Here is a 23,553-nt window from a genome sequence, read left to right as displayed (position 1 = left end):
GGCGGGAAGCGGCGGCGGGCGACGACGGCGTCGCGCCGCCGAACGGATGGTTCGAACGCGCGGCGGACTGGCTCGACGGACGCGCGCCGAAGGTTGGACGGAACAACAATCCAGACCACCTCGCGTCGTGGGAAGACGCCGCCGGCGACGCGGACGACGGCAGCGCGAGCTGGGAGTCGCTGACCGCGGTCGGCGCGGGGAGCGCGAGCACGCGCAGCGACGGCGGCGTCCGAGCGAGCGCGGGCGAGGAGGAGGAGGAGGATGAGGATGAGAAGGTGGGCGACGCGGAGGCGACGGACGACAGATCGTCGAACGAGGCGTCGCCGATCGAAGAGAATTCGCAATCGCCGCCGCCGCCGCGCGCGAAAGCGGCGCCGGCGAAGATGGAGCGGGCGCCTCTCAAAAGCGGCACGCCGCCGCCGAACCCGACGCCAAAACCGGGCGCGTCGCGGATACGACGCGGCCGCCCCGACCCGCTGGCGGACAAGAACAGAAAGCCGGACTTTGTCATCCGCATGGGCGGCGGCGGCGGCGGCGACGGCGACGACGACGACGCGGAAACCGCGCGACGCGTGGAACGATCCGGCGGCGGCGACCGCGGGCACACCGTCCCCGGGGACGACGACGGCGTCGGCGGCGACGGCGGACGCGCGTACCAACGCGAGAAGAAGCGCGGTCGAGGCGGGTTCGACGACCGAGTCGCGAAGATGACGCGCGATGACCCGCCGGCGCGCGCCAAGGCGAAGGCGGCGGCGGAGGACGCCAAGACGCGCGAGAGGACGCGCAGCGGTCGCGTCGCGGACGTGCACACGAACATCACGGTGTTGTACCCGGAGACGTTCGATGAGATGACCGCGCTCGCGCGACGGCCGAGCGACGGGATCGGGCTCAACCGCGACCACGCCGGGGTCGGGGGGCGACGCGCGAGCCTGGACGGCGAGGTCGGCGGCGCGGGCGCGAGAGAGAAGAAGAAACGCGGCGACGGCGTTTTCGGCGTTTTCGGAGGCGGCGGCGACGCGGACGACCCGCGCGAGAAACGCCGATGGCTCGTCGCGTTCTGTACACGCTGGGCGCCGCCGTGTAACCTTCTCGTCCGCGAGTTCGCGCTCCTGGGCTCGCACGAATCGCTGCGGAACGAGTCCTTCGCGTTGGGGTGGGTCGACTGCACCCCCGCCAAGACGACGACGTTTTGCGGCGGTCGCTTCGGCGCGACCGGGTACCCGCTCATCGCGCTCTTCGCCGGCGGCAGGATGGCGCGATACGTCGCCGTGGACCGCGAGCGCATCGCGGGCGCGATCGCGCCGTGGGCGCTGGACACCGCGCGCGAGATCGACGCGCACGTCCCGAACGTTGGCGGGCGCGCCGTGGGAGAGGAGGTTCCGTCGGACGCGCCGTCTCGACGCGCGCCGACGACGGGCGCGCGAGGCGCGCGCGCGTCGTGGGAATCGGAGCACGACGCGCTGACGCGCGAGCGCGATCGGTTGAAGAAGAAGCACGAGAAGGAGGAGGAGCGGCGCGTCGCCGCGGAGGAGCGGCGGAAACGAAGGGACGCCGCGGAGGCGAAGAAGGGCCGGGAGGGACCGGGACCCGGATCCGGACCCGGCGAGCGGCGCGGCGGGAGCGGCGCGCGAGAGAGGGCGCGCGGAGAGACGCTGACGACGGCGCCGACGATGAGCTCGCGGCGACGCGCGCGGATGATGGCGAACGGCGAGCTGTGATCGACGGACTGGCCGCGTAGGACTAGCTTTTGTTTACTATCGCGACGACGTAGCGAGCGGAGACGACCACGCGCGAGCGACAGCGTCAGTGGAGCAACAGGGGAACCCATTTTTTTTCCTCGTCGGTCTCGAGAGGGAGCCACCCGACGGCGCGCAAGAGCTCCTCCATGCGCGCGCGGTTCCTCGGGCCGTTGACGCACCCCGGCTTGAAACACCCCGGCGGCGACGCCTTGTTCTCCCTGCTCTGCGCGATGAACAGCACGCTCTTCGACCCCGGCTCGGTCGCGCGCGTGAACCAGAACGCGACGTCGTCTAGCCCGTCTTCGTACCGCAGCGTCGCGGCGACGAATCCGTCGTCGTACGCCGACGTCGTCACCGTCGTCCCCGGGCGCGCGTTTAGGACGCTCTCCAGCGCCGCGAACGCGTCCTCGTCGCTCTGGACGTACTCCCACGGCGGCAAGTAGTTCGCGGGGTTCCGGAACGACGCGGTGGAGACGCACGAGCTCCCCGCGATGCACGCGCGCGGGCGTCTCGGGATCGACGGCTGCGACGCGGGCGGCGGAGGAGGGATCAAAACGTCCGCGGGCTCCTCGTCCGCGCGCGCGGTTCGCGCCGCGAGCGACGTCGCGACGCCGCCGACCGCGAGCCGCAGCGCGTCGCGGCGACGCACGGGACGCGGCGGCGCCGAGGACGCGACCGGCAGCGCGACGCGCGTCGCCATGCTCGCGTGTGCGCGCGGAGGAGTGACGGCTTATCCGTGTGATGAGTGAGCGTCTCCGAAACCAAACTTTTAGCCTCGAGTGCCGACATCATTGCTGACGCGACACTGCGAGATGCGCGCGGCGGCGGTCCTCCGCGGCGGACCGCCGGTCGCCGCCGCGCCAACGCGGCGGCGGCGTCGCGGCCGTCGCCTCGCGCGGTGGACCGCGGTCGTGGACCCCGTCGCGGCGGCGGAGCCCGAGGAGACCTCGACCTCGACCTCGACCGCGTCGCCGTCGCCGTCGAAATCCGCCCCAATCCGCCTCGTCGAGTGGTTCTCCGGCACCGGGATGATGCGCGTCGCGCTCGACCGCGGCACGTCGCGCGGGGTCGAGCACGTCGCCGCGATCGACAACAGCGAGGTCGCGAACGCCGTGTACGCCGCGAACTTTCCGAACGACGCGACGCCGCCGTCGCGCGGCAACGTCGAGCACTGGACCGCGGCTCGGATCGACGCGGAAGGGCTGGGCGCCGCGGAGCTCTGGACGCTCTCGCCGCCGTGTCAGCCGTACACGCGCAAGGGGAAGCAACGGCACGGCGACGACCCGCGCGCGACGGCGTTCGCGCATCTCCTGGAGATCTTCCCGACGTTGCGCGCGCGCCCGGACCGCGTGCTCGTGGAAAACGTCGTCGGGTTCGAGACGTCCGAGACGCGAGACGCGCTGATTCGCGCGCTAGAGACGACGGGGTACGCTTGGCGAGAGTTCGTCGGCGCGTCGCCGGCGGACGTGGGCGTGCCGAACGCTCGGCCGCGGTACTACGCGCTCGCGAAGAAGCGCGAGGTGGGGGGGTTCGACGACGCGCGCGCGCCGTTCGTCGCCGCCGCGGGGAGCGACGGGTACGACGCGCGCGGCGCGGCGGCGGCGGCGGCGCGTCCGCCGCCGCGACCGCTCGCCGCGTACCTGGACGAGCGCGCGGCAAGCGACGACCTGACGGTGCCGTCGCGCGTGACGGAGAAGTACTGGAAGTGGCTCGACGTCGTCGCGCCGTCGTCCACGCGGTCGGAGTGCTTCACCGCGGGGTACGGAAAGACGGTGTACGGCGGATCGGTCCTCGCGTCGGATGCGTTTTTGTCGGCGCGCGAACGCGATTTTGTCGACGCGGGGGGGTCCGGGCGGGTCCGTCTCGCGTCGCCTCCGCCGCCGGGCGCGCTCAGGTACTTCAGCCCGAGGGAGATCGCGTCCCTGCACGGCCTCGGAGACGACTTCGCGCTGCCGAGCGAGGTGCTGACGCGCCGACAGCTGTACTTCGCGTTGGGGAACTCAATCTCCGTGGACGTCGTCTCCTCGCTGATGCGTCACCTATTCGACGACGCGTTTTTTTGAGTCGTTCGCGATCGTGTTCTTCTAAGGTACTTTCTACAACTAGTAGCTAGCTACACCCGCGTCGTCGTCGTCACGTCTCCGCGAACACCCCCACGGAGCCGTCGTCCCAGCCTAATACGAGCGCGCCGCCGTCCGACGCGACGGACGCGCACGACACCCCGGCGCCGCGCGGACCGTCGACGCCGGCGACGCGGAAACACCTCTCCGGGTGAAATCCGTCCGGGTCCCACGCGACGATCCCCTCGTGCTTCTTCCCTCCCGCGAGCACCCCGCGCGCGCCGTTCGAGAGGACGCACGACAGCGGCCCGATCCCGAGGTTCATCTCCGCGGAGCTCTCGCCGCACATGCGAAGTTCGAGCGTTCGAACGACGCCGTCTCCGCACGCGGCGGCGACGCGCGTGCGGCACGGCATCACGCTCAGCGCGTGCACGCCTCGTCCGGACGGGCACGCGTCCGCGCGCCACGCCGCGTGGCGGTACCTCGGGTCCCACGCGATCGCGGCGCCGTCCTCGCCGCCGGCGAAGACCGTGTCCCCGGTCGGGTCGCACGCCAGGCACCACGCTTCCGCGTTCAAGTCGGACGTGGACGCGACCCACGGCGCGGCGCCCGCGCGCCGCGCTCGACGCGCGGGGGTGCCGACCGCGCCGAGCGGGGGTGCCGAGCTCGAGCTCGATTGCAGCACCCTCGCGGCGAACGCGCCGCCGAGGACGCCGCCGGCGCCGACGTCCCACGCGCGCACGGCGCCGTCCCACGACGCCGTGAAGAGCTTCGATCGATCGAGCGCGGGTATCGCGACGGCGGCGACGGCGGCGTCGTGCGCGGGGAGTCTCCCGACGACGCCGTAGTCTTTTCCGTTGACGCTCAGCGCGTACGCGCGGACGGCGCCGTCGTACGAACCCGCGAAAACGGTCGCCGTCGCGCCGTTCGCGGACGACGACGGCGGCCAGAGCGCGAGCGAGGACAACGGCGCTTTCCCGACCGCGCCGGCTTCGCTGACGTGCTTCGAGGCGCCGTCCGTCGCGCACGACGCTTTCAACGCGGAGTCCCTGCCCACGGTGATGACCCTGCACTTCGACCGCGCGTCCCGCGAGGACATCTCCCCGGCGAACGCGACCGCGGCGACCTCGACGCGGTGCGCTCTCGACGTCCAAACCTTTTTCAGTCCGCGCGCGTCGACGTCCGGGTCCATCCCGACGCGCACGCCCGCTTCGACGAGCACCGCCTCCGCGGCAGCCTCGCGCGCGGCGAGCGCGGCCTCCTCCGCCGCGGCGGCCGCGGCGGCCGCGGCCGCTTCCTCCGGCGTCAGGAGCACCGGCGCGTCGTCGTTCTCGTCGTCGAAGTCGTCGAGGCCGTCGAGTTGAAGGCTCGACGCGTCGACGCCGTCGCCGTCGCCTTCGGCGACGCTCAGCCCCGCGAACGCGGCGGCCGCGGCGGCCGCGGCGACCGTCCCCGCCGGCGGCGGCCGCTCGACCGTGCGCAAGAGCGACTCGATGAGCGTCGTCGTGCGGTACGCGACGCCGCGCTCGGATAACTCCTCCGGTCGTTCCTCGTACACGCGATGCGCGCCCTCCTCCCTCCGCGGATGCGGCCGCGAGAACAAACGCCGCGGCGTCTGCCCGAACTCGTCGATCTGCGCCTCGAGCCCCCGTCGCGTCGCCGGGTCTTTCTCCTCCTCGATCTTCGCTAGCGCGTCGTCGTACGTCAGCGGGTGAAACACGTTGTCCGCGGCGGCGGCGGCGTCGCCGGTTTGTTTCCACCCGAAGATCAGGTCGATCCACGAGTGCAAGCTGTCGCTCACGTGCTCGCTCTCCAGCGCGTCTCGGTGTTTTCTCAGGAACTCGGCCGGGGAGTTGCCGCACCATCGCGGGAGTTGGACGTCCGCGAGCGCGACGCCGTCTTTCTGTCGCGTCCCCAGCGCGAGTCCGCGCGAGTTCAAAAAGAAATCTCCAGGACCGGCGAAAAACTCCGGCGAGAGCTCCTTCACGTCCGTCCCGCCCGTCATGACGCCGTCCCACGCGTCCGCCACGGAGTGAAACAGCCGGTCCGGCGCGTCGAACTTGCCGCACTGCAACCGCAGGTGATGCGCGGGCGCGGCGCGCACGAGCCAGTACAGAACGTACCCCGGGGCGCTGTAGTGACTTCCGTACATAAACGGCGACCCCATCCCGCCGCCGCCTTCCTTCATCGACGCGTACCGATCGCGCATGAGCTTCAACCGCTCGGGGTTTAGCGCCCCGATCGGGCGCGTTATATCTCTATACACGCTCGCGTCGCGCACGTCCAACGTAGGCGACGCGTAGTCTTTCAGGATCCACGGCATGACCGGCCACTGCGCGAGATCGTTGAACCCTCGGCCGGCGACGACGTTGAGGTAGAGCAAATAGTCCAAGTTCGAGACGCGGCCTTTCCTCCACGCCATCGCCACGGACTCGAGCCACCCGTCTCTCCCTTCCAAGAGCGCGGACGCCGAAGGCGTTCCCGATGGCGGCTCCGGTCGCCCCGACCCCAGCCTCGGCGGCGTGGGGATCGTATTCGCCGCGGTGGAGACGGACGCCAACGCGTCGTTCAAGGCGCGCACGCACGCCTCCCGCGACGCCTCCGTCCGCAGCGTGAACAGCACCGCGGGGCCGCCGAACGTCCCTCCCGTCGCGTCGCCGCCGCCGCCGCCACCGTCGTTGTCGCCGCCGCCGCCGCCGCGCTCGTCGCCGTCGAAACCGCCGTCGCGCGCGAAGAATATCTCCACGCCGAGCGGCCGGAGCGTCTTGCGGCGGCGGACCACGGCGCTCGTCGCCGCGATCGGATGCGACCGCACCGCGCCGCACCCCGTCACGTCGTGCAGCGGCTGAAAGTACACCCTCGCGGTCGTGACGACCAAGCGCCCGGGCTCGCGCACGAGCGGCGCGCTCTGCGCCGCGGGCGCGTCGAACAGCACGCGCTCGCTGAGGTCCCGCGTCCTCGTCTCGTCGAACCTCATCTCGTCTTCGCGTCGCTCTCGCATCTCTCGTAGGACGTCGTCCGCCTCCGACGGAGGCAGGCGGCTCACCGCGAGGAGCGTCAGCGCGGGCTCGAGCACGAGCGCGACGTCCGCGTACGCGAGGTCGAACGTCCACGCGTCGTCGCCGCGGTCTTTGTCGACGACGTACGGGACGTCTTCGCCGTTCGGGCGAAGGTGCACGACGCGCGCGCACGCGAGCTCGAACGCGGCGTGCGCGCCCCCCTTGGCGTCCATGCGGGAGACGTCGCGCAGCGGGAACTTCAGCATCGGTATCGAGCGCTCGTCCGGGTCGAACAGGAGCGACTTGGAGAGGAGGCGGACGATCCCTCGGAGCTTCCCGTGCGCGCGGTCGAGCGCGGGAGAGGACGGCAGCGCCCCGGGCGGGGGGCGGCACAGGCCGACGTGATCCGCGACGTAGTCCTCGCCCTCGTCCATGTGGAGCAGGCTGAACCGCGGCGCGGTCGAGCGGTCGCCGCCGCCGGACCACAGCATCTCGCGGTTCGCCATCTCCGCGGCCTCGCCGCCGGCCGCGGGGACGACGCGCGCGGCGAACGATGCGACGACGACGAGTGATGACATTCGTTACTGTTTAACAATCTGTTGAGCTAAAAGTCTAGAGTAATGACGCGAGTCAGTCGAGCTTGTAGATGGACATCCCGCGCGATTGCGCGATGTCGATCGGCGACTGGATCTTCTCCAGCGCCTCGAACGTCACCCTGACCGTGTTCATCGGGTGATGCGACCCTATCACCTTCGCGCTGAGATCCGTGATCCCCGCGCAGTCGCAGATCGCCTCCACGATCTGATTCACCCGCAACCCCTCGTACTTCTTCATCGGAAAGATCTTGATGTACGTCTTCTTATACTTCGCCCGCGCCGCGTGATACACGGTGTAATTCTCGAACCGCTCGATGTGCACCAGGCTCCGGCACGCCTTCTGGTACGCCTTCTCGACCGCCTGCTGCACGTCCTTCCCTTTCCCCGTGGCGTGCCCGCACACGCCCTCGCCGTTGCCGACGACGACGAGCGCGGTGAAGGACATGATGCCGCCCTGCTTCGTCACCTTACACGTTCGATTCACGTCGATCACCTTGCACATGAGCTGCTTCGGCTCCGCCGGGCGCTCGCGCTCGAGCTGCTTCTCCGCGAAGAATATCGGCTTCAACCGCGTCCCCTTCAGCGCCTCGCCCATCAGGAACCGTTGCTTCTTCTTCGGCGATCGCTTGATCTCCTCCGCGATCTCTTCGTACGCGCGATCCATCGCCGGGGTGTCGAGCACCGGGACGTACCGCGGGTCGTTGTTCGGCCACGGATCGTGGTCGCGGTCTCCCCTGCCCGCGCGCGCCGACGCCGACGACGCGAACCCGCGCGCCGCGAACGCCGAAGACGACGCCCACCGCGTCGTCGCGGTCGACGACGACGATGAGATGCCCCTCGACGTAGGGTTTGCGACCGAGGCCGCCGAGACCGCCGCGGACGCGACGCGCCACGGCGCGACGTGCGCGCACGACCCCGGGTTCGGTTTGGAGCTCGCGCGCGCGGAGGACGCGCACGCGCGGCGCAGCAGCGCGGCGAACGTTCGCTCCATCATCGCGCGAGCCGCGCGCGACGACGATATGAGGAGGAGGGGCGAAGAGAGCTCGCGGCCCAGTCCCGCCCGTCGAAGAACAGCAGAACGGAAAAAAAAATTTATCCGCGGCGCGGCGCGACGATTCGTGTTCATCATCGGTGACGCTTCAGGGCCTCCTCCTCCATTTGGAGCGTCGCGCCGCGCGTCCTCCGCCCGCCCACCCTCGCCGCGATGCCGCGACGCAACCGCTGCACGGGCGAGCTCGAGCACCCGAACGGGTGCACCGCGAGCGCGTACGTCGTCTCCTCCGTCCTCGCGCTCGTCCTCGTCCTCGGCGTTCCGCTCGCGCACGTGATGTTCTTCGTCGACGCCTCGCCCGGGCCGACCGATCGATGCGCGATCGCGTCCGGGGTCGACGTCGAGACGCACGCGGCGGCGATGGCGCTGTACTATCGCTACGAGATCGTGGACAACGTCGAGTGCACGTTCGAGACGGAGATCTTGCGCGGGTGCGTCGCGGACGACGCCGCCGTGCTGCGGTTTCCGAGGTACCCGCCCGGCGCGCTCCGCGCGAAAAACGTCCGCGACGTGCGCGACGAGGCGAAGCGATCGATCGACGCGTACGTCGACGCCGCGGACGCGGACGGCGTCGAGGGCGGCGACGACGTGAAGTGCGAGAAGCCCGCGGCGAGCTTGGCGCCGACGCTGACGCGCGTCGCGTCCGAGCCGTACCTCACGGCGCTGAGCGGCGTCGCGCCCGTCTTCGCCGCGTTCGCGGCGGCGGCGGCGGACGCGTCGTCGTCCGCGTCGGTGTCCTTCGTCGACTACGCGTGCGTCGCCGCGGTGGACCGCGCGATAACGCTCATCGACGAGGCGTTCGCGGCCAACGGCGCGAGCGCTCCGCCGGACCTCAGCGCGCGCGTCGTCGCGTTCTTCGCGGGATTGAGTGAAGAGGAACGCCCGCAGCTGTGCGCGATCGCGGTGACGGACGCGTCGCCGTGCGAAGAGAGGGACACGGACGTCGGGAGCCTGAAGGGGAGCGACCTCGGGTTCGGGCGGTGCGACTTCGTCGAGTTCGCGGACGTCGCGTGAGGTGGTCGCGACCTGCCCGCGCGATGTGACGTTTGTGCCTTCGAACGCGTTCGAAGGCTTTGCGTTAAAGCGCGGCGCCTTCCTTTCAACGTCACTACGATGATAACCTTACCTTACCTTACCTTTCCTCCTAGTTGATCACGAGCGCGAACTCCGCCAAGTCGCCGTCGTCGTCCTACTCGCGAGGGAAGCACCGACGAAGCTCGTCGATCAGCGCCTGCACGTCGTACTCCGCGCCTCGCTCGTTCTTCTTCACCGCGTCCACCTCCACGACCCGCTTCACCCCCATCGCGTACAGCTCGTCGACGTCCAACGGGATCCCGCCCCCCCTGGGCGCGATCACCACGTCCACGTACTCGCTCGTCGCGCCGGCGGGCGATCGCCGACGAGAGACGTCCGGGTCCTTGGCGCGGTTCAGCGCGTCCACGACGGCGGTGACGACGCCGCTCGCGGGCATGTTGCCGGTCTCCCTGTCCGGCCCGCCGTTCAAGATGAGCACCTTCGGGCCTTTCCTCGCGGCGACCGCCTCGCCGACGCCCTGAAGGATCAACGACGGGACGATGGACGTGTACAGCGACCCGAGGCCGTAGACGATGCCGTCGCAGCGTTCCAACTGTCGCACGATGGTCGGGTTCACGTTCGGGTACACCGCGGCCACGGACGTCGGATCTTCCGTGGAGAGGTAGAAGACGCGAGATATCGGCGAGTCCAGGTCGTCGTACTTTTCTTGCGCGATCGCCTTGTCCATGTCCCACACCGAGAGCGGACGGACGGTGAGGTCGTACAGCCGCGATTTCAACAGCTCCCCCGCGGACCAGTAGTTCCCGTCCGCGATCGCGTCCCGCACGCGCTCGTGTCCGTCCTTGCTGACCTGCAGCCCGCCCCAGAACTCGCTCGCGGTGAAATCCGGCAGCGCGCCGGACTTTATCACGCCCTTCCAGAACTCGGACGACGTCGCGAGCGCTCTCGCGGCGCTGGACGGCGCGTCCTTCTTGAAAAATTTCGCATCCGGCGCCGGATGCGAGATCTCGTTCTGTCCTCGTATCGTCGACCCGTCCACGAGCTCCGCGCCCAGGGCGACGCGGACGTTATCCGGGAGCAGGATGTTCGGAACGACCAGCGATTCGTCCGGGATGCGACTCACGCGCGAGTACAACAAGATCGCCGCCTCCATGGATCGGAAAAACATTCGCGCGCCGGCGAAGAAAAAGTTGCCGACGCTTCCGTTGACGAAGTCAAACGCGCCGTCGCTCCCAACCTTGGCCGCGGTGACTTGGCTGTGAAAGTACAGAAGGAAACTGCGTATGATGTCCGCGTACGGCTCGGATATCTCCCCCCACAGCGGGTGGTCGCCCTCCTGTATCCTGTACCACTCCGCTTTCGCCGCCGCGCTGTCCGTCGCGTGGAGCCTGTGCGCGAGCAGCTCCTTCACCGCGCGCGCCTCGCCGGTGGACTCGTCCGAGAGGCGCAGGCATCGCGAGCGGAGGTCGCCGACCGCGGGCCCGCCCAAGACGCGGACGATCTCCGCGGTGCTGCCGCCGTCGTCGCTGACCGGGAGGACGTGCGTGACCCTGGACGTGAGGTCGAGGAGCTCGTCGACGATCCCGTTGAACGCCGTCCCGCCCGTGAAGCACACGAGCGCGGGCTCGTGGTGTCGGATGCCGTCGTCTTCGCGATCTCGCGCGCGCTCGTCGCGGCCGCGGCGCGACGCGCCGGGTTCGTGCGCGTCGCCGCGTTTCAGCGCGGACGTCGCGAGGTCGACGGACGCGGTGGACGCGCTCGTCGTCTCGACCGCGCGCGCGCGCGAGGACGCGCCGCGGTCGTCGACCGCGCGCGCGCGCGAGGACGCGCGGGAATCGCTGATGCCACGCTGGCGACGGGCTCGGGAAATAGTAGTGTTCCGAGCGTCGTCGCGTCGCGGCGTCGGCGACGCCGCGACGCTCGAGGCGCGCGTCGAGCTCGACGTCGACGCGACGCCGCATCGTAACATCGGGGCGACGCGCATCGTGCGCGCGCGCGTGCGGCGCGACGACGAGGAGTGCGCGCTCGAGCTGAGGCGATAGGAATAAAACACTGATGACGATTTTTCGTTGGACGAACAGAGACCACAGGACGCGATCATCGCTCGGTCGCCTCACTCTCGTCCGCGTCTCACTCGGGTGAGACGCGCCGCGCGCGATGCCGCCGAAGACGAACCGCGGCGCCGCGCCGCGGGACGATCCGCGCGTCGCGACCGGGAGCTCCGCGTCCGGGACGGAGACGATGGACGACAGAGCGCGCGAGGCTGTCATGGCGCTGCGGTCGGATTGGAGATTCTTCGCCGTGCACGCCTTCTGCCACGCGTTCGCGGCGGTCCTCCGCCTCCCCGCGTTCACGTGCGAAGACCTCGAGCGCTCGCTCCTCGATCCCACCGAGGGCGAGCTGTTGTGCGTCGAGGTGTGCCTCCGCCTGATCGAAGACCCGCCGCGGTACGGCCACGCGAGCGGCCGCGAGCGGCGACTGGCGGTGAACGACTGGGAGAGCCGACTCCTCGAGCACGCGCGCGTCGTCGCGGACGACAGCGACGTGTTCGACGAGGACTACCCCGCGCTCGGAGACGGCGCGAACGCGCACCCGCTCGCGACCGGGGACACGTTCTTCGACCTCTCGCCGACCGCGAGGCTGGCGCTGCTGCACGCGTTCTGCGAGCATCGCTTGGAGTCCGAGGACGACCCCGCGTGCAACGAGGAGGCCAAGGCGCAAGCGGACGCGCACGCGGACCGCGCCAACGAGGAGACGCATCCGGGGTGCCACGGCGAGCAGATCGGCGCGGACGGCGACGGGCGGACGTACCACGTCACCGGGGACGATTTGCGGGTGTATCGATGGGAGAAGTCGAAGGGGCGCGCGCACCCGGCGTGGTCCACGGCGTGCACGACGACGAGCGAAGCGCTGGCGTTGGCGAACGCGTTCGCGGAGAGCAAATCTCCGAAAGAGAGAGCGCTGGGGACGTACCTGCTCGAGACGCACCTGCCGGCGCATCTCGCGGAGGAGGAGAAGCGCGCGAGCCGCGAAAAGTCGAGAGAGGCGAAGGAGGCGGCTGCGCGCGCGCGAGAGAGAGAACGCGCGGAGTACGACGAGCGCGCGAAGAAACGCAGCGGGCGGATCGCGGTGAAGCAAGCCGAGGAGGAAGAGAGACGGCGACGCAGAGAGGCGGAGCTCGAGGCCGCGGCCGCGATCGCGGCCGCGGCTCGCGAGAAGAGGGAGGCGACGCAGCTCGAGCGCTGGCGGTGGATGCTTCTCCCGCCTCGTCTGCGATCGAAAGACGTCCCGCAGGGCATGGACCCTCGCGGCTCCGACGCGCGCGTGCGTCTTCTCGCGCGAGAGAGCGCGGATGAGAGGGCGGCGCGAGAGAAGATCGAGACCCCGCGAGGGGAAGACGCGATCGGGAGGTACGTCCTGACGTACTGGGACGACGACGAGACGTGGTACGTCGCGCGCGTGGAGTCCTACGACGCCGCCGCGGACGCGCACGCGTTGCGGTACGTCTTGGACGACGAACTCGAGGCGGGCGCGTCGTTGTACGAAAACGCGCGCGCGCCGGGGGACGGAGACGACGGGACGCGGGCGTTACGTCGCGGGATGGTGTTCACGCCCGTCGACTGGGACCCGAGCTCCGCGATTGACTGGAACCCGAGCCCGGAGCTCCCCGGGTTGGAGCGCCGGGGCGTGAGGTTGGAGTCGCGGAAGCACCCGACGCACGCGTACGAGTGGTCGTCCCCGGAGGCGTCGCGGCGGGCCGACGGCGCGGGGCGAGAGGAGGGAGGCGCGCGCGCGGGCGACGAGACGGGGACGCGAACCGACGCGGTGGCGACGGACGCGACGGAGGACGCGATGGACGCGATGGACGTGGTGCCGCCGCCGGCGGCGACGCGCGCCGAGGGCGAGGGCGAGGGCGAGGGCGAGGGCGAGGGCGAGGACGAGGACGAGGACACGGCGGTCGCCGCCGCGGAGGCGCCGGCGGTCGCCGCGCCCAAGCCTGTCGAGGCGGTGTGGGAATTCATAGCGGGGAACGCGAACGAACGCGTACAGTGATACTAACATGTGATCACGTGAACTCAGCATGACGCGTCGCGGTCAGCGCGTCGTCCCGTCGGGTCGCCGTCGACGTCACTCCGGCGACGCCGGAGCGCCGCCCTCCGCGTCCTTCTTCCCCCGAGCCTTGAACTCCGCGATGCGTTTCTTAACGTAGTGCACCGGGTCGATGTCCATGGGCGTGTCTTCGAGGTACCCGCCCATCTTCAGCAGGACGAAGATGCCGATCATGAACGTCGGTATGAGCGCTAAGAACAGCCAGTACCCCCACGACAAGCCGAGCTCGGGCATGTTCACGAAGTTCATCCCCCACATCCCCGTCAAAAACTGCGACGGGACCATCATCACGGTGATGATGGTCAAGATGAACAGCGTGTCGTTCGTCTTTTGGTTCTGGTACACCTCCACGCGCTCGAGGATGGCCAGACACCGCGTAATGTACATGTCGCACACGTGCTCGAGATTCTCGCTCTGCTTCTCCACAGCCTCGATGTACGTCTGAAACGCGTCGTCCCCGAACAAGTTGAGCGCGTCCTCCTCGTACGTCTCGCACAGACGCTTCACGCGGATGGAGAACCGACGCATCCGCCACAGCTGCATTCGCGTCTTGTCCACCGGCTGGTTGTACGCGATCCCCTCTCTCGACACCATCGCGTGCGACAGGACTTCGAGGAAATCCCCGAGCTCCTCCGCGAGCGGGAACGCGTCGTCGACGAACTTGTCCGCGAGCAACGCGAGGAGCATCGCCGGGTGCGCGCCGTTTTTGTTGCACACGCTCGAGCCGTTCACGAGAAGCGACTGCAAGTTCGTGAAGTCGGACTCGATGTCCCTGTCCTCGGTGACGGACACGATCAAGCGCATCTCCGGCACGTAAATGAACGACACCTGGTCGTCCGTCACGAGCGGGATGTCGCCCTCGCAGTCCTCTCGGTCCAGGAGCTGCATCGTGAGAAACGCGTGCGTGCCGAAAAAACGCAACGCCGGGTCTCGGTGACGCATCATCACCAAACGCTGCGTCGTCTCGCTGCCCTCGATCTTCGGCGGCGCGAGCTTGAACTCCTCGCACAGCATGTCGAGCGTCGGGGTGTTTATTCCTTCGAAATGCAGCCATCGGACTTTGGTTTCGCTCGCTTTCGCGGCGGCCACCTCGCGAATTATCGACCTCGTCTGCGATTCGCTCGACGACTTGGACATCGCCCCGGGCGCGCCGTTCGTGTCGTACTCGACGTACGAACAGTACGGCACCGCGGACTCCGGGACGTCGCCGTGCCGCGTCGCGAAGTACGTCGCGGTCATCTCCGCGAACGTCTTCAGCTTCTTCGTCTCGCGCTTCGTCGTTCGCTTGACGTCGTTCAAGAAGAGCGATTTTCGCACGGACGCTTGCACGCGCGCGCTCGCCCTGTCTCGCATGGAGGGTTGGCGGCGAGGCTTGCCCGATCGCGACGGGCTCTTCATCGGGGGGGACGTCGGCGGGGACCCCGGGACGTCTGCGCGTGGATTGGACGGAGAGGGGGGGGGGATCGTCAGGAGGAGGTCACACGAAATTCTTACTTTATGCGAACGCGTGCGATCGCGACGCGATTTTCTCTCTGACGACCGGGGATCGATCGTTCGGGCGCGCGCGCGCACCGGCGTTGACGTCTTCCACGGCGAGCGCCCCGTCATCTGGAGTCGTCGCGGACATCGCGGGCGACGACAGATTCCGTGACGCCGCCAGGTGAAGTGTCCCCGCGACGTCGGGGAATTGTCAGACCAAATTACCGAACGCGCTTTCGACGAAGCACTCGCGCTCGCGCTACGATTGCGATTCGACCTGACGACCGACCATCGCGTTATATTATTCAAAGATGTTCACCCACCCCGTAGTTTCAACATTTGATCGCGTCCCCTTTGAACTGACCGATGAACTTTTTTCGCCAAAGCGGCTGCGCGCGCGCGATGCGCCTTCGCCGCGCGCGGCTGTGGGGCTCGCTCGCGGCGCTCGCACTCGTGTCCGGATACTACCACGCGCTTTCGACGCTCCACGACGTCGAGGTCGGGACGGTCGGCGGCGGCGTCGACGGCGACGCGCGAGATCGCCAGCTCGACGAGCTCGAGGTGCCCAGAACGACGAGTAGCGCTAGTGTGCCCACCTCGTCCTCGTCGTCCGCGGCCGCGTCCGCGGTGATCCTCAACACCGGCGCCGCGATGCCGACGCTCGGGTTCGGCACCGCGGGCTTGGGCGACGCGACGCGCGACGCCGTCCGCGCGGCGCTGCGCGTCGGATACCGGCTCCTCGACACGTCCGGGGCGACGGAGTGGTACAGAGAAGATCTCGTCGGCGACGCGCTCGCGGCGGAGATCGCCGCGAGCGAAGGAGGACTCGAGCGCGAGGACGTGTTCGTGACGTCGAAGCTGCACCCGCGGCACTTCGCGATGGAGGACGCGCGCGTTCAGGTGGAGAAGACGCTGCGAAGCTTGCGCGTGGAGTACGTTGACCTGTTCTTACTCCACTACCCGCGCTGCTGGGGCGACCTGTGCGGCGACCTGGGCGCGGGGGGCGAGCCGAGAGGGACGTGGCGCGACGCGTGGCGCGTCCTCGAGACCATGCGCGCGGAGGGGAAGATACGCGCGCTCGGCGTGAGCAACTTCGACGCGCGCGAGCTCTCGGAGCTGCGCGACCACGCGGTCGACGCGCCGTCGGTGGTGCAGCGGCGGTGCGACGTCTTCGTCGCCGATCGCGACGTCCGCGAGGTCGTTCGACGGTTCGGGTGGACGTACCAAGCGTACTCGTCTCTGGGGACGCAGCATCGTCTCGGTCTCGACGGCGCGAGTCGGATGAACCCGGTGTTAAGCGCGAAGCCGGTCGTGGACGCCGCGGAGGCGCACGGGGTGTCCCCCGCGGACGTCGCGTTGCGGTGGGCGTTGCAGTCGACGCCGCCGCAGGCGGTGATTCCGCGGTCGTCGAACGAGGGGAGGATCAGATCGAACTTCGAGAACGTCGCGAGGTTCGAGCTGAGCGCGAGCGAGATGGCCACGATCGACGCGCTGGACGGAACGGCGACGACCTAGAAGCGCTCGCTGTGCTATAGAAGAGATAGTCTAGACTACGTAGCTTGAGAGGTGGCGCCGCGCGAACCGACTACGAGCCAGTCGCGGCGTCCGCCGTCGCGACCGCCGCCGCCGCCGCTCTGTCCTCGCAGAACCCGTTGACCTCCACCCACCGCGCGGCGTCTCGCCTCCCCATCTCCACGAGCTCGTCCAAGATGTCGTCGCTCGCCGGGAGCAGCGCCCACTTCCCTAAGGTGACGTAATCCACGTCGGAGACCCCCCCCGCGGCGTCCGGCGCGATGAGCGACCCTCTCGACTCGTCGTCGCCCCACCCCGCCCAGAACGACGCCTCCTTCGCGAAGAAGTTCCCCGTCGCCGCGCCGTCGCCCTCCACGGTCGCGTTCCACGCGTCCAACAGCGGGAACGACGCGACTCTCGTCGCGTTGAGACTCCCCGGCGGCGTCGGCGCGAGATTCGTCCAGCCGCCGTCCACGCGACGCTTCCCTCTGTACGCGCGCGTCGGCCACCCGCAGTACAACGGAATGTGGCACGACGACAGCAGCGCGCCGACGAGGTCGTCGAAGGTGTCGAACGCGCTCACGAGCTCGCCGTCGAGCGCGACCGGCCCGCCGTTGAACCCGACGCGATTCTCATCCGGCGTGCCCGCGTTCCACGGTCCGAGAAGTTTCGGCGTCGTGATGGACACGTGCAGGTTCCCTCTCGAGCACCGCTCGTGCGCGTCCCGCGGGAGCTCCTCTCGCAGCGTCGCCTCGAGGACGGCGCCGACGCGGCCGAGCACGCCGTTCGCGCGGCAGTCGCGCAGGACGCGCATGAGCGCGCGCTCGCCGTCGTCCGGGGTCATCCCGCACGCGATGAACGCGGCGACGAGCGCTCCCGCGGACGCGCCCGCGACGGGAGTGGTCGGGCCGATGAGGTTCGTCTCGCTGAGGACCCTCCACGCGCCGACGTGATACGGGAAGATCATCCCCGCGGCGGAGAACCCGTAGCCGTCGGGCGGGGACGGAGACGCGCCGCGACCGGACGGGGCCGGGGACGCGGCGACAGCGATGACGTCGGCGCCAATTTCCGTGGCTGAGGACGCGCGAGGGCGACGGCGGCGATGCGCGCGCGCGCGCGTCGCTCGCGCGTCGCCGGCGCGGCGACCGCGATCGAAGGCGACATCGCGCGTCGGAGACGGCGCGAGAGAGCGCGAGGTGGACGCCATCGCGCGAGGCGGTGTGACGCGCGCGCTCGCGGAAACGTTCCTCCTCGATCGTCCCGTCCAGTCCGTCGTCGTCGTCGAAACCAACAGAAATAAACTACAGACTCATCACAGTCGAGGCGGCCCCTGATACCGGAACTCGTCGTCTCTCCGATCCCCGCTCTCCTCGAACACCCCCCGCAGCCACCACCTCGCCCGCCACACGTCGTCCACGCTCAGCTCGTGCCCCATGTCCTCGCTCACCAGCACCTGCACGTCGTCCTCGGACGCGCCCGCGCCCCCGCCCGCGTGCCGCCGCCGCTGCGCGCGCAGATGCTCCGCCGCCGCGAATCCCCACTCCCTCGGCGCGACGACGTCCCGCCCGCCCTGGCATATCAACACCTGCGGCGGCGACGCGGGCGCGGACGACGAGAGCGATAAGTCCGACTCGTTCTTCGTGATCGGGAGGTACCCGCGGAGGCACGCGACGCCGCCGAGCGCGGGGGACCACGCCGTCTCGCTCGCCGCCGCCGCCATCGCGAGCCCGGCGCCCTGGCTGAATCCCATCAACACGACGCTGCCGCGCGCCGCGCCTCTCTTCTCCTGCTCCGCGATGAGGCTCTTCGTCCACGCGATCGCGGGATCGATGCCGCCGCAGCGCCACGGCGTGTTGGAGGGCCCGGGCCCTTCGAACTCTTCCGCGACGCGCGTGTTGTTCATCCGCGGTTCGAACCACGCCGCGACGTCTCTGTGCGCGTCGCCGATTTGAAACAGCCGCGACGGCGCCGACGGGAGGAGCACCTCGACGCCGCCGGGGACGCCGCGGACGAGCATCTCCGTCATCTCGCGCCAGTTCTCCGCGGTGTCGCAGAAGCCGTGAAGGAATATGAGCGTGTATTTCCCGCGTCGATTCCCGTCGCGAAGCCCCGCGTCGTCCTCGTTCGAAGCGCGATCGCGATCCCATCGTTCGCTGAACTTCGCGATCCGCGCGTCGACCGTCCCGTGGAAGCTCGTCGTCCTCGTCCACGAGACGCAGTTCTCGTCCCACCTCCACTCCTCCTCAAGACATCGCGAGCGCTTCGGGAGCGTCATGACGTGCGACTGAATGCGTCGGTTCACGCGTCGCACCGCGCGTTCGACGTCCATCGCGGACGGCGAGCCGTTCCACCCGGGCGACGCGACGTCGCCGTATCTCGCGCGCGACGCGTCGGGGGACGCCGCGCGCGTCGCCGCGTGGTTCTCTCGCGTCCGCGCGGAGGAGGCGGCGGAGCACGACGCGGCGGCGTCGCAGAGGATGCCGCGGAACCGCGCGGCGCGGCGCGCGACGGCGTCCATCGCGTCGTCCGTCCCCGCGTGCCTCGGACTGTTCGAACGTCCCCGATCGCGCTCGTCGCGCGCCCCGACAAAACAGAACTCGCGACGAGCGCGCTTGCAGCCGTTTGCGTTCGTAGCTCGCGTCTCGCCTCGATGGTGACGCCACAAACGGCCCGCGCGCTGACCCGACGCGCGCGAACGCACGATGGCGCCGGCGGAAGTCATGCCGCCGCCTCCCGCGGAAGAACCCAGAGGGATGACCGCGGCGAAGGCGAGAAAGGTGCGATCGACGCCCGTCCCTCGGTCGCGTCCGCCGCGCGCATCGCGCCGTCCGAGCGAAGAAGTCTTTCCCCCGAGTCCGAGTCGCCATCCGCGGCACGACGACCGCGACGTCGCGGGACGCGACCCCGCGCGTCGCCGAGCGCCCTCGCCGGCGACGCGCCGCGACTCGGATCGCATCGCGCGCGTCGTCTCCGTCGCGCATCGCGTCCGTCGCGCGTCGCGACGCCGCCGCGACGTCCCGTCGCGTCGCGCGGCGCGTCCTCGCGCGTCCCTCGGGGGGACGAACGCGACTCGTCGCGCGTGCCGTCTGCCCGTCCGATCTCACCGTCCCCACCACCCTCCCCTTCGCTCCGCAGGCCTCCAGCGCGGCCGCGGACTGGGCGCAGAAGCGCAAGCAAGCGCTCGAGCGCGCGACGGAGCTCAGGGCGCAGAGGAAGGCTGCGGAGCGCGCGAACGCGCCCCCGCCCGCGCCGGTTCGAGGATTAGAGTCCGATCCGCTCCCCCCGCCGCCGAGGTCGCGCGAAGATAATCCCGCGTGGTGGGAAGTCAACGAAGGCCCCGCGCCGGCGCCGGCGCCCACCGAAACCACCGCGGCAGAGCCGGAGAAGCGACGGCGGCGGCAGTGGGGCGACGCGGAGCCGGATTCGGGCGCGCGACCGACGGCGGCGGACGCGTCGACGACGGAGACGACGACGAGAGACGCCGAAAATGAAAAGCCGTCGACGCCGTCGCCGGAGTCCGAGCGCGCGTCCCCGGCGTCCCGAGCCGGGCGGCTTTTACCGTGGGAAGAGGAGATCCTCGTGAAGCGAGCGACAGAGGAGGCGGAGAGGAAAGGCCAGCCGCCGCCGTCGCCGGAGGAGGTCATCGCGAAGGCGACCGGGGACGACTCGCCGGAGAAAGCCGCGGACCCGTCGGTGTGGGGACCGCCGTTGCCCAAGCCGAGCGCCAAGCCGCGAGCGAGCGCGAAGGCGGCGGCGAGGCCGCTGGTCGGCGCGCCAGCGGCGGCGGCGAAGCGCAAGAACCCGAACCCGGCGGTCGTCGCGAAGACCGCCGCGGCGGGCGCGAGGGAGAACGTCGCGGCGAGCGGAAACGCGAAGCGCGACAAGCCGGCGGTCGGCGGGATGGGCCGAGGCGTCGCCGGCGGCGGCTTGAAATCCCGCCTCGCGCAGCAGTCCGCGTCCGCGGCGGCGAAAGAGAAGAAGAAGTCGCCGTACGCCCCGAGCGCGGTGCCCGGGTACAACAAGAACGCGCCCCCGGGGGGCGCGGGGACGAAAGCCAAAACCAAAACCGCCGCCGCGAAGCCGCGCGCGCCGACGAAGCGCGAGCAGACGACGCTCTCTTCTCGGCTCACGCTGCCGCGCCAACCGACCTCGTCGTCCCCACACGCGTTCCCGGACGACGAGGTCATCGAGGACGACGTCGTCATCGAAGCGGACGAGCTCGAGGAGGAGGAGGAGGAGGAGGAGGAGGAGGACGACTTCCCCGTGCACGTCGTGTCCACCGCGTCCGCGACGCCCGGGAAGCCGCCGGTTTCGGCGGCGGCGCCGGAACCGTACGACCCGAACCGTTACGTCGCCGCTGGCGATGTAACACCCCACGAGGAGCGACCGGCGTCCGCGGCGGAGCGACGGACGGACCCGGAGGACGCGCTGGAGGTGGCGCAGATGCTCGCGGGGTTCGCAGCGCGCGCGGAGGAAGTGAGGAAGTCGAGAGAGGACGTCGCGTTCATCGCGGGGAAGGATGCCGGCGCGGGCGGGAGCGGGAGCGGGAAGAAGAAGAAGAAGGAGAGCCCGAAGCCGGCGCCCGCGGAGAGAGACGGCGGCGAGGCGGAGAGCAAGAAGCAAAAGGCGTCGCCGCCGGAGCCCGCGCCCGCGCCGCCGCCGGCGGCGGCGGCGAGCGTCGCGGAAGCCTCAGCCTCGAGCGCGGAGCCGATGCGCGCGGGCGATGAGAACGCAAAGTCGCAGAAGAAGGTGAAGAGGAACGATCCGATGACGGCGTCGTGGGAGAAGCCCTCGAGCGCCGACCCGGACGAGCCGTCGATCGGGTACGAAGCGTTTTTGAAACTGCAGGAGCGCGTCGTGAAGGATCCCGCGCCGAAGCCGATGAAAACGTCCGTGACGAAGCCGTTATCCGACGAAAAAGTCGTCGCGGAAAAGATCGCCGCGAAGAAAGTCGTCGCGATCAAGGCGCCGAAGAAGCCCGTCGCGGTCGCGCCGCCGCCGACGGCGCCCCCCGCGGAACCCTCCGCCGCGGTCGCGCCGCCGCAGAAGTCGTCGAACAACCCGTGGAACGACGCGGTCATCAAACCGAGAGTCCCGAAGAGCTCTTCCAGCGGGAACAACGGCGAGGAGAAGGCGTTCCGTCAGATGTTCGACAAGAGAGAATCGCGGCGGATGAACGCGAAACCGTTCGCCGCCGCGGTGCAACGGTGGCGCCTGCGTCGCGCGTCCAGAGGCGGCAAAGCGTCCAAGCCGAGGGAAGAAAAAGCCGGCGGCGTCAAGGTGTACGTGCGCAAGCGCCCGCTGTTCGCGCACGAGCAAGAACGCGGCGAGTTCGACGTCGTCACCGTCCCGGACCCGCCCGCGCCGAAGACGACCGTGGACGCGACGGAGATTGTCGTGCACAACTGCCAGATGCACGCGGACTTGAAGCGGATGTTTGTGAAACACGCGTCGTTTGACGTGTCTCGAGCGTTTGGCGAAGCCGCGAGCTCCGAGGAGGTGTACGCCGTCGCCGCGGAGCCGATGGTTCGCGGCGCGCTCGCCGGCGGGGTCGGCGCTTTGTTCATGTACGGGCAGACAGGGAGCGGGAAGACGCACACGATGGAGGCGATCGAAACCGCCGTCGTGAGTGCGTTATTCAACTCGGGCGCGGTGAAGAACGTCACCGTCGCGTACTTTGAAATCGCGGGGAAAAAAGTCACCGACTTGCTCTCCCCCGCCCGCGCGGAGATTTCCATCAAAGAAGTCGGCGGCGGCCTCGTCGGCGCCGGCGCCGGACGCGCGCTCGAGCCCGAAGAGTACCGTCAGCTCGACGTCCTGCTCCTCGGCGCGGTCGAACCCAAGGCGAGCACCGCGAGCGAACTCGCGGCCATCGTCGCCGCCGGAAAGTCGCGCCGCGCGACGTCCGCGACGCATTGCAACGCCGCGTCATCTCGCTCGCACGCGGTGCTGCGGCTCACGTGCGCGCTGCGCGACGGCAGCGCGCACACCGGGAGGCTCACGCTCGTCGATTGCGCGGGGTCCGAGCGCAAGGAGGACAACATGCATCACAGCGCGGATCAGAGGAAGGAGACGGCGGAGATCAACGCGTCGTTGTACGCGTTGAAGGAGTGCGTGCGGATGCGTCGGCTGCAGCATCAGCGATTCGGGTTCAACGGCGCGGGCGGAGCGAAGAACGCCGCGGACGCCGGGCACGTGCACGTGCCGTACCGAAGCTCGCACCTCACGAGAGTGCTCATGGAGTGCTTCGTCCGCCCGGACGCGCAGCTCGGGGTCATCGGCACGGTGTCCCCCGCGTCGGTGGACACGGAGCACTCGGTGTCGACGCTCAAGACGGTCGGGATGATCGGCGGGATGGAGGAGGGCGATTCGTGGCACGACGAGATGAAGGAGGACGTACCGAGGAACTTGACGATGCGCGACGACGGCAGCGTCGTGGAGACGAGGGTCGAGCGCGTCGTCGCGCCCGTGCGGTGGAACAACGCGCACATCCGCGCGTGGATCGCGAGGCCAGGGAACGAGAAGCTCGCCGCCAAGGTGATCGTGCCCAAGAGCCTCGCGGGGCGGGACATCGTTCGAATGAACCCCGCGGCGCTGCTGAAGCTGTGCGGGGGGGATCATAAGCTGTCGCAGGTGATGCACAACAAGCTCCGCGAGGAGATCGCGCGGTGCAGCAGCAAGAACCTGTCGTGACGCGACGACGAACGACGGACGATCTGATCTGACGCGCGTAAAGTCGGACGGAGGGCGGACGCTCCGAGTGCGAATAACCTTAGTAGCCGCGCGCTCGCGCTGGGAATCAAAATATATTCTCGGCGTGCGCACGTGATATTTCGCCGCGTCGTCGTCGTCTCAATCGCTCGCCGCTCGCGTCGTGTCGTGCCCGCGCGCGATGGGGGCAGACGACGTCGACTCGAAAAGCCAGAGTCCGAAGTCAACAACGACGACGAAAATCAAAACGCTCGCGAAACG

The 23,553-nt window shown here is 69.6% G+C and overlaps 12 protein-coding genes across 12 annotated transcripts in view; 6 read left to right on the top strand and 6 right to left on the bottom strand.

Annotated features, from left to right (window-relative positions):
• MICPUCDRAFT_47053 (uncharacterized protein) overlaps positions 1-2,447 on the top strand; it is a gene marked incomplete at its 5' end in the record, with an annotated part of 2,790 nt that extends 343 nt beyond the window's left edge. The window contains 2 exons of the mRNA XM_003058086.1: positions 136-1,714; positions 1,852-2,447. Coding sequence (XP_003058132.1) covers positions 136-1,714; positions 1,852-2,182 — 1,910 coding nt within the window. The 3' untranslated portion in view covers positions 2,183-2,447. The remainder of the gene's footprint in view (positions 1-135; positions 1,715-1,851) is intronic.
• Positions 2,448-2,551: 104 nt separating this feature from the next.
• On the top strand, positions 2,552-3,802 carry MICPUCDRAFT_57303 (DNA methyltransferase; the record flags this gene model as incomplete). The annotated part of the gene is made up of 1 exon (XM_003058085.1): positions 2,552-3,802. The coding sequence occupies one exon, from the start codon at positions 2,552-2,554 to the stop codon at positions 3,800-3,802; it is 1,251 nt and encodes a 416-aa protein (XP_003058131.1).
• Positions 3,803-3,872: 70 nt separating this feature from the next.
• MICPUCDRAFT_57302 (BEACH/WD40 domain-containing protein) lies at positions 3,873-7,304 on the bottom strand (the record flags this gene model as incomplete). Its single annotated transcript, XM_003057719.1, has 1 exon — positions 3,873-7,304. The coding sequence occupies one exon, from the start codon at positions 7,302-7,304 to the stop codon at positions 3,873-3,875; it is 3,432 nt and encodes a 1,143-aa protein (XP_003057765.1).
• Positions 7,305-7,428: 124 nt separating this feature from the next.
• Positions 7,429-7,896, bottom strand: MICPUCDRAFT_32996 (uncharacterized protein; the record flags this gene model as incomplete). The annotated part of the gene is made up of 1 exon (XM_003057718.1): positions 7,429-7,896. The coding sequence occupies one exon, from the start codon at positions 7,894-7,896 to the stop codon at positions 7,429-7,431; it is 468 nt and encodes a 155-aa protein (XP_003057764.1).
• Positions 7,897-8,598: 702 nt separating this feature from the next.
• Positions 8,599-9,459, top strand: MICPUCDRAFT_39344 (uncharacterized protein; the record flags this gene model as incomplete). Its single annotated transcript, XM_003058084.1, has 1 exon — positions 8,599-9,459. One exon carries the CDS (start codon positions 8,599-8,601, stop codon positions 9,457-9,459), a length of 861 nt encoding a protein of 286 aa, XP_003058130.1.
• Positions 9,460-9,557: 98 nt separating this feature from the next.
• MICPUCDRAFT_57299 (uncharacterized protein) lies at positions 9,558-11,464 on the bottom strand (the record flags this gene model as incomplete). The annotated part of the gene is made up of 1 exon (XM_003057717.1): positions 9,558-11,464. One exon carries the CDS (start codon positions 11,462-11,464, stop codon positions 9,635-9,637), a length of 1,830 nt encoding a protein of 609 aa, XP_003057763.1. The 3' UTR covers positions 9,558-9,634.
• Positions 11,465-11,637: 173 nt separating this feature from the next.
• On the top strand, positions 11,638-13,559 carry MICPUCDRAFT_57298 (uncharacterized protein; the record flags this gene model as incomplete). The annotated part of the gene is made up of 1 exon (XM_003058083.1): positions 11,638-13,559. The coding sequence occupies one exon, from the start codon at positions 11,638-11,640 to the stop codon at positions 13,531-13,533; it is 1,896 nt and encodes a 631-aa protein (XP_003058129.1). The 3' UTR covers positions 13,534-13,559.
• A 49-nt stretch (positions 13,560-13,608) lies between these two features.
• MICPUCDRAFT_57297 (CorA metal ion transporter family) lies at positions 13,609-14,988 on the bottom strand (the record flags this gene model as incomplete). The annotated part of the gene is made up of 1 exon (XM_003057716.1): positions 13,609-14,988. The coding sequence occupies one exon, from the start codon at positions 14,986-14,988 to the stop codon at positions 13,609-13,611; it is 1,380 nt and encodes a 459-aa protein (XP_003057762.1).
• A 732-nt stretch (positions 14,989-15,720) lies between these two features.
• Positions 15,721-16,584, top strand: MICPUCDRAFT_44192 (uncharacterized protein; the record flags this gene model as incomplete). The annotated part of the gene is made up of 1 exon (XM_003058082.1): positions 15,721-16,584. One exon carries the CDS (start codon positions 15,721-15,723, stop codon positions 16,582-16,584), a length of 864 nt encoding a protein of 287 aa, XP_003058128.1.
• Positions 16,585-16,654: 70 nt separating this feature from the next.
• Positions 16,655-17,788, bottom strand: MICPUCDRAFT_57295 (uncharacterized protein; the record flags this gene model as incomplete). The annotated part of the gene is made up of 1 exon (XM_003057715.1): positions 16,655-17,788. The coding sequence occupies one exon, from the start codon at positions 17,786-17,788 to the stop codon at positions 16,655-16,657; it is 1,134 nt and encodes a 377-aa protein (XP_003057761.1).
• A 105-nt stretch (positions 17,789-17,893) lies between these two features.
• Positions 17,894-19,099, bottom strand: MICPUCDRAFT_57294 (uncharacterized protein; the record flags this gene model as incomplete). Its single annotated transcript, XM_003057714.1, has 1 exon — positions 17,894-19,099. One exon carries the CDS (start codon positions 19,097-19,099, stop codon positions 17,894-17,896), a length of 1,206 nt encoding a protein of 401 aa, XP_003057760.1.
• A 184-nt stretch (positions 19,100-19,283) lies between these two features.
• On the top strand, positions 19,284-23,274 carry MICPUCDRAFT_57293 (kinesin motor domain; the record flags this gene model as incomplete). Its single annotated transcript, XM_003058081.1, has 2 exons — positions 19,284-19,358; positions 19,717-23,274. The coding sequence occupies 2 exons, from the start codon at positions 19,284-19,286 to the stop codon at positions 23,272-23,274; spliced, it is 3,633 nt and encodes a 1,210-aa protein (XP_003058127.1).
• Positions 23,275-23,553: the final 279 nt, after the last annotated feature.

The sequence above is a fragment of the Micromonas pusilla genome (genome assembly GCF_000151265.4).
Source record: "Micromonas pusilla CCMP1545 genomic scaffold MICPUCscaffold_4, whole genome shotgun sequence".
Taxonomy (NCBI): domain Eukaryota; kingdom Viridiplantae; phylum Chlorophyta; class Mamiellophyceae; order Mamiellales; family Mamiellaceae; genus Micromonas; species Micromonas pusilla.
The sequence above is the reverse complement of the archived record's forward strand: the minus strand, read 5'-3'. Positions and strand labels throughout refer to the sequence as shown.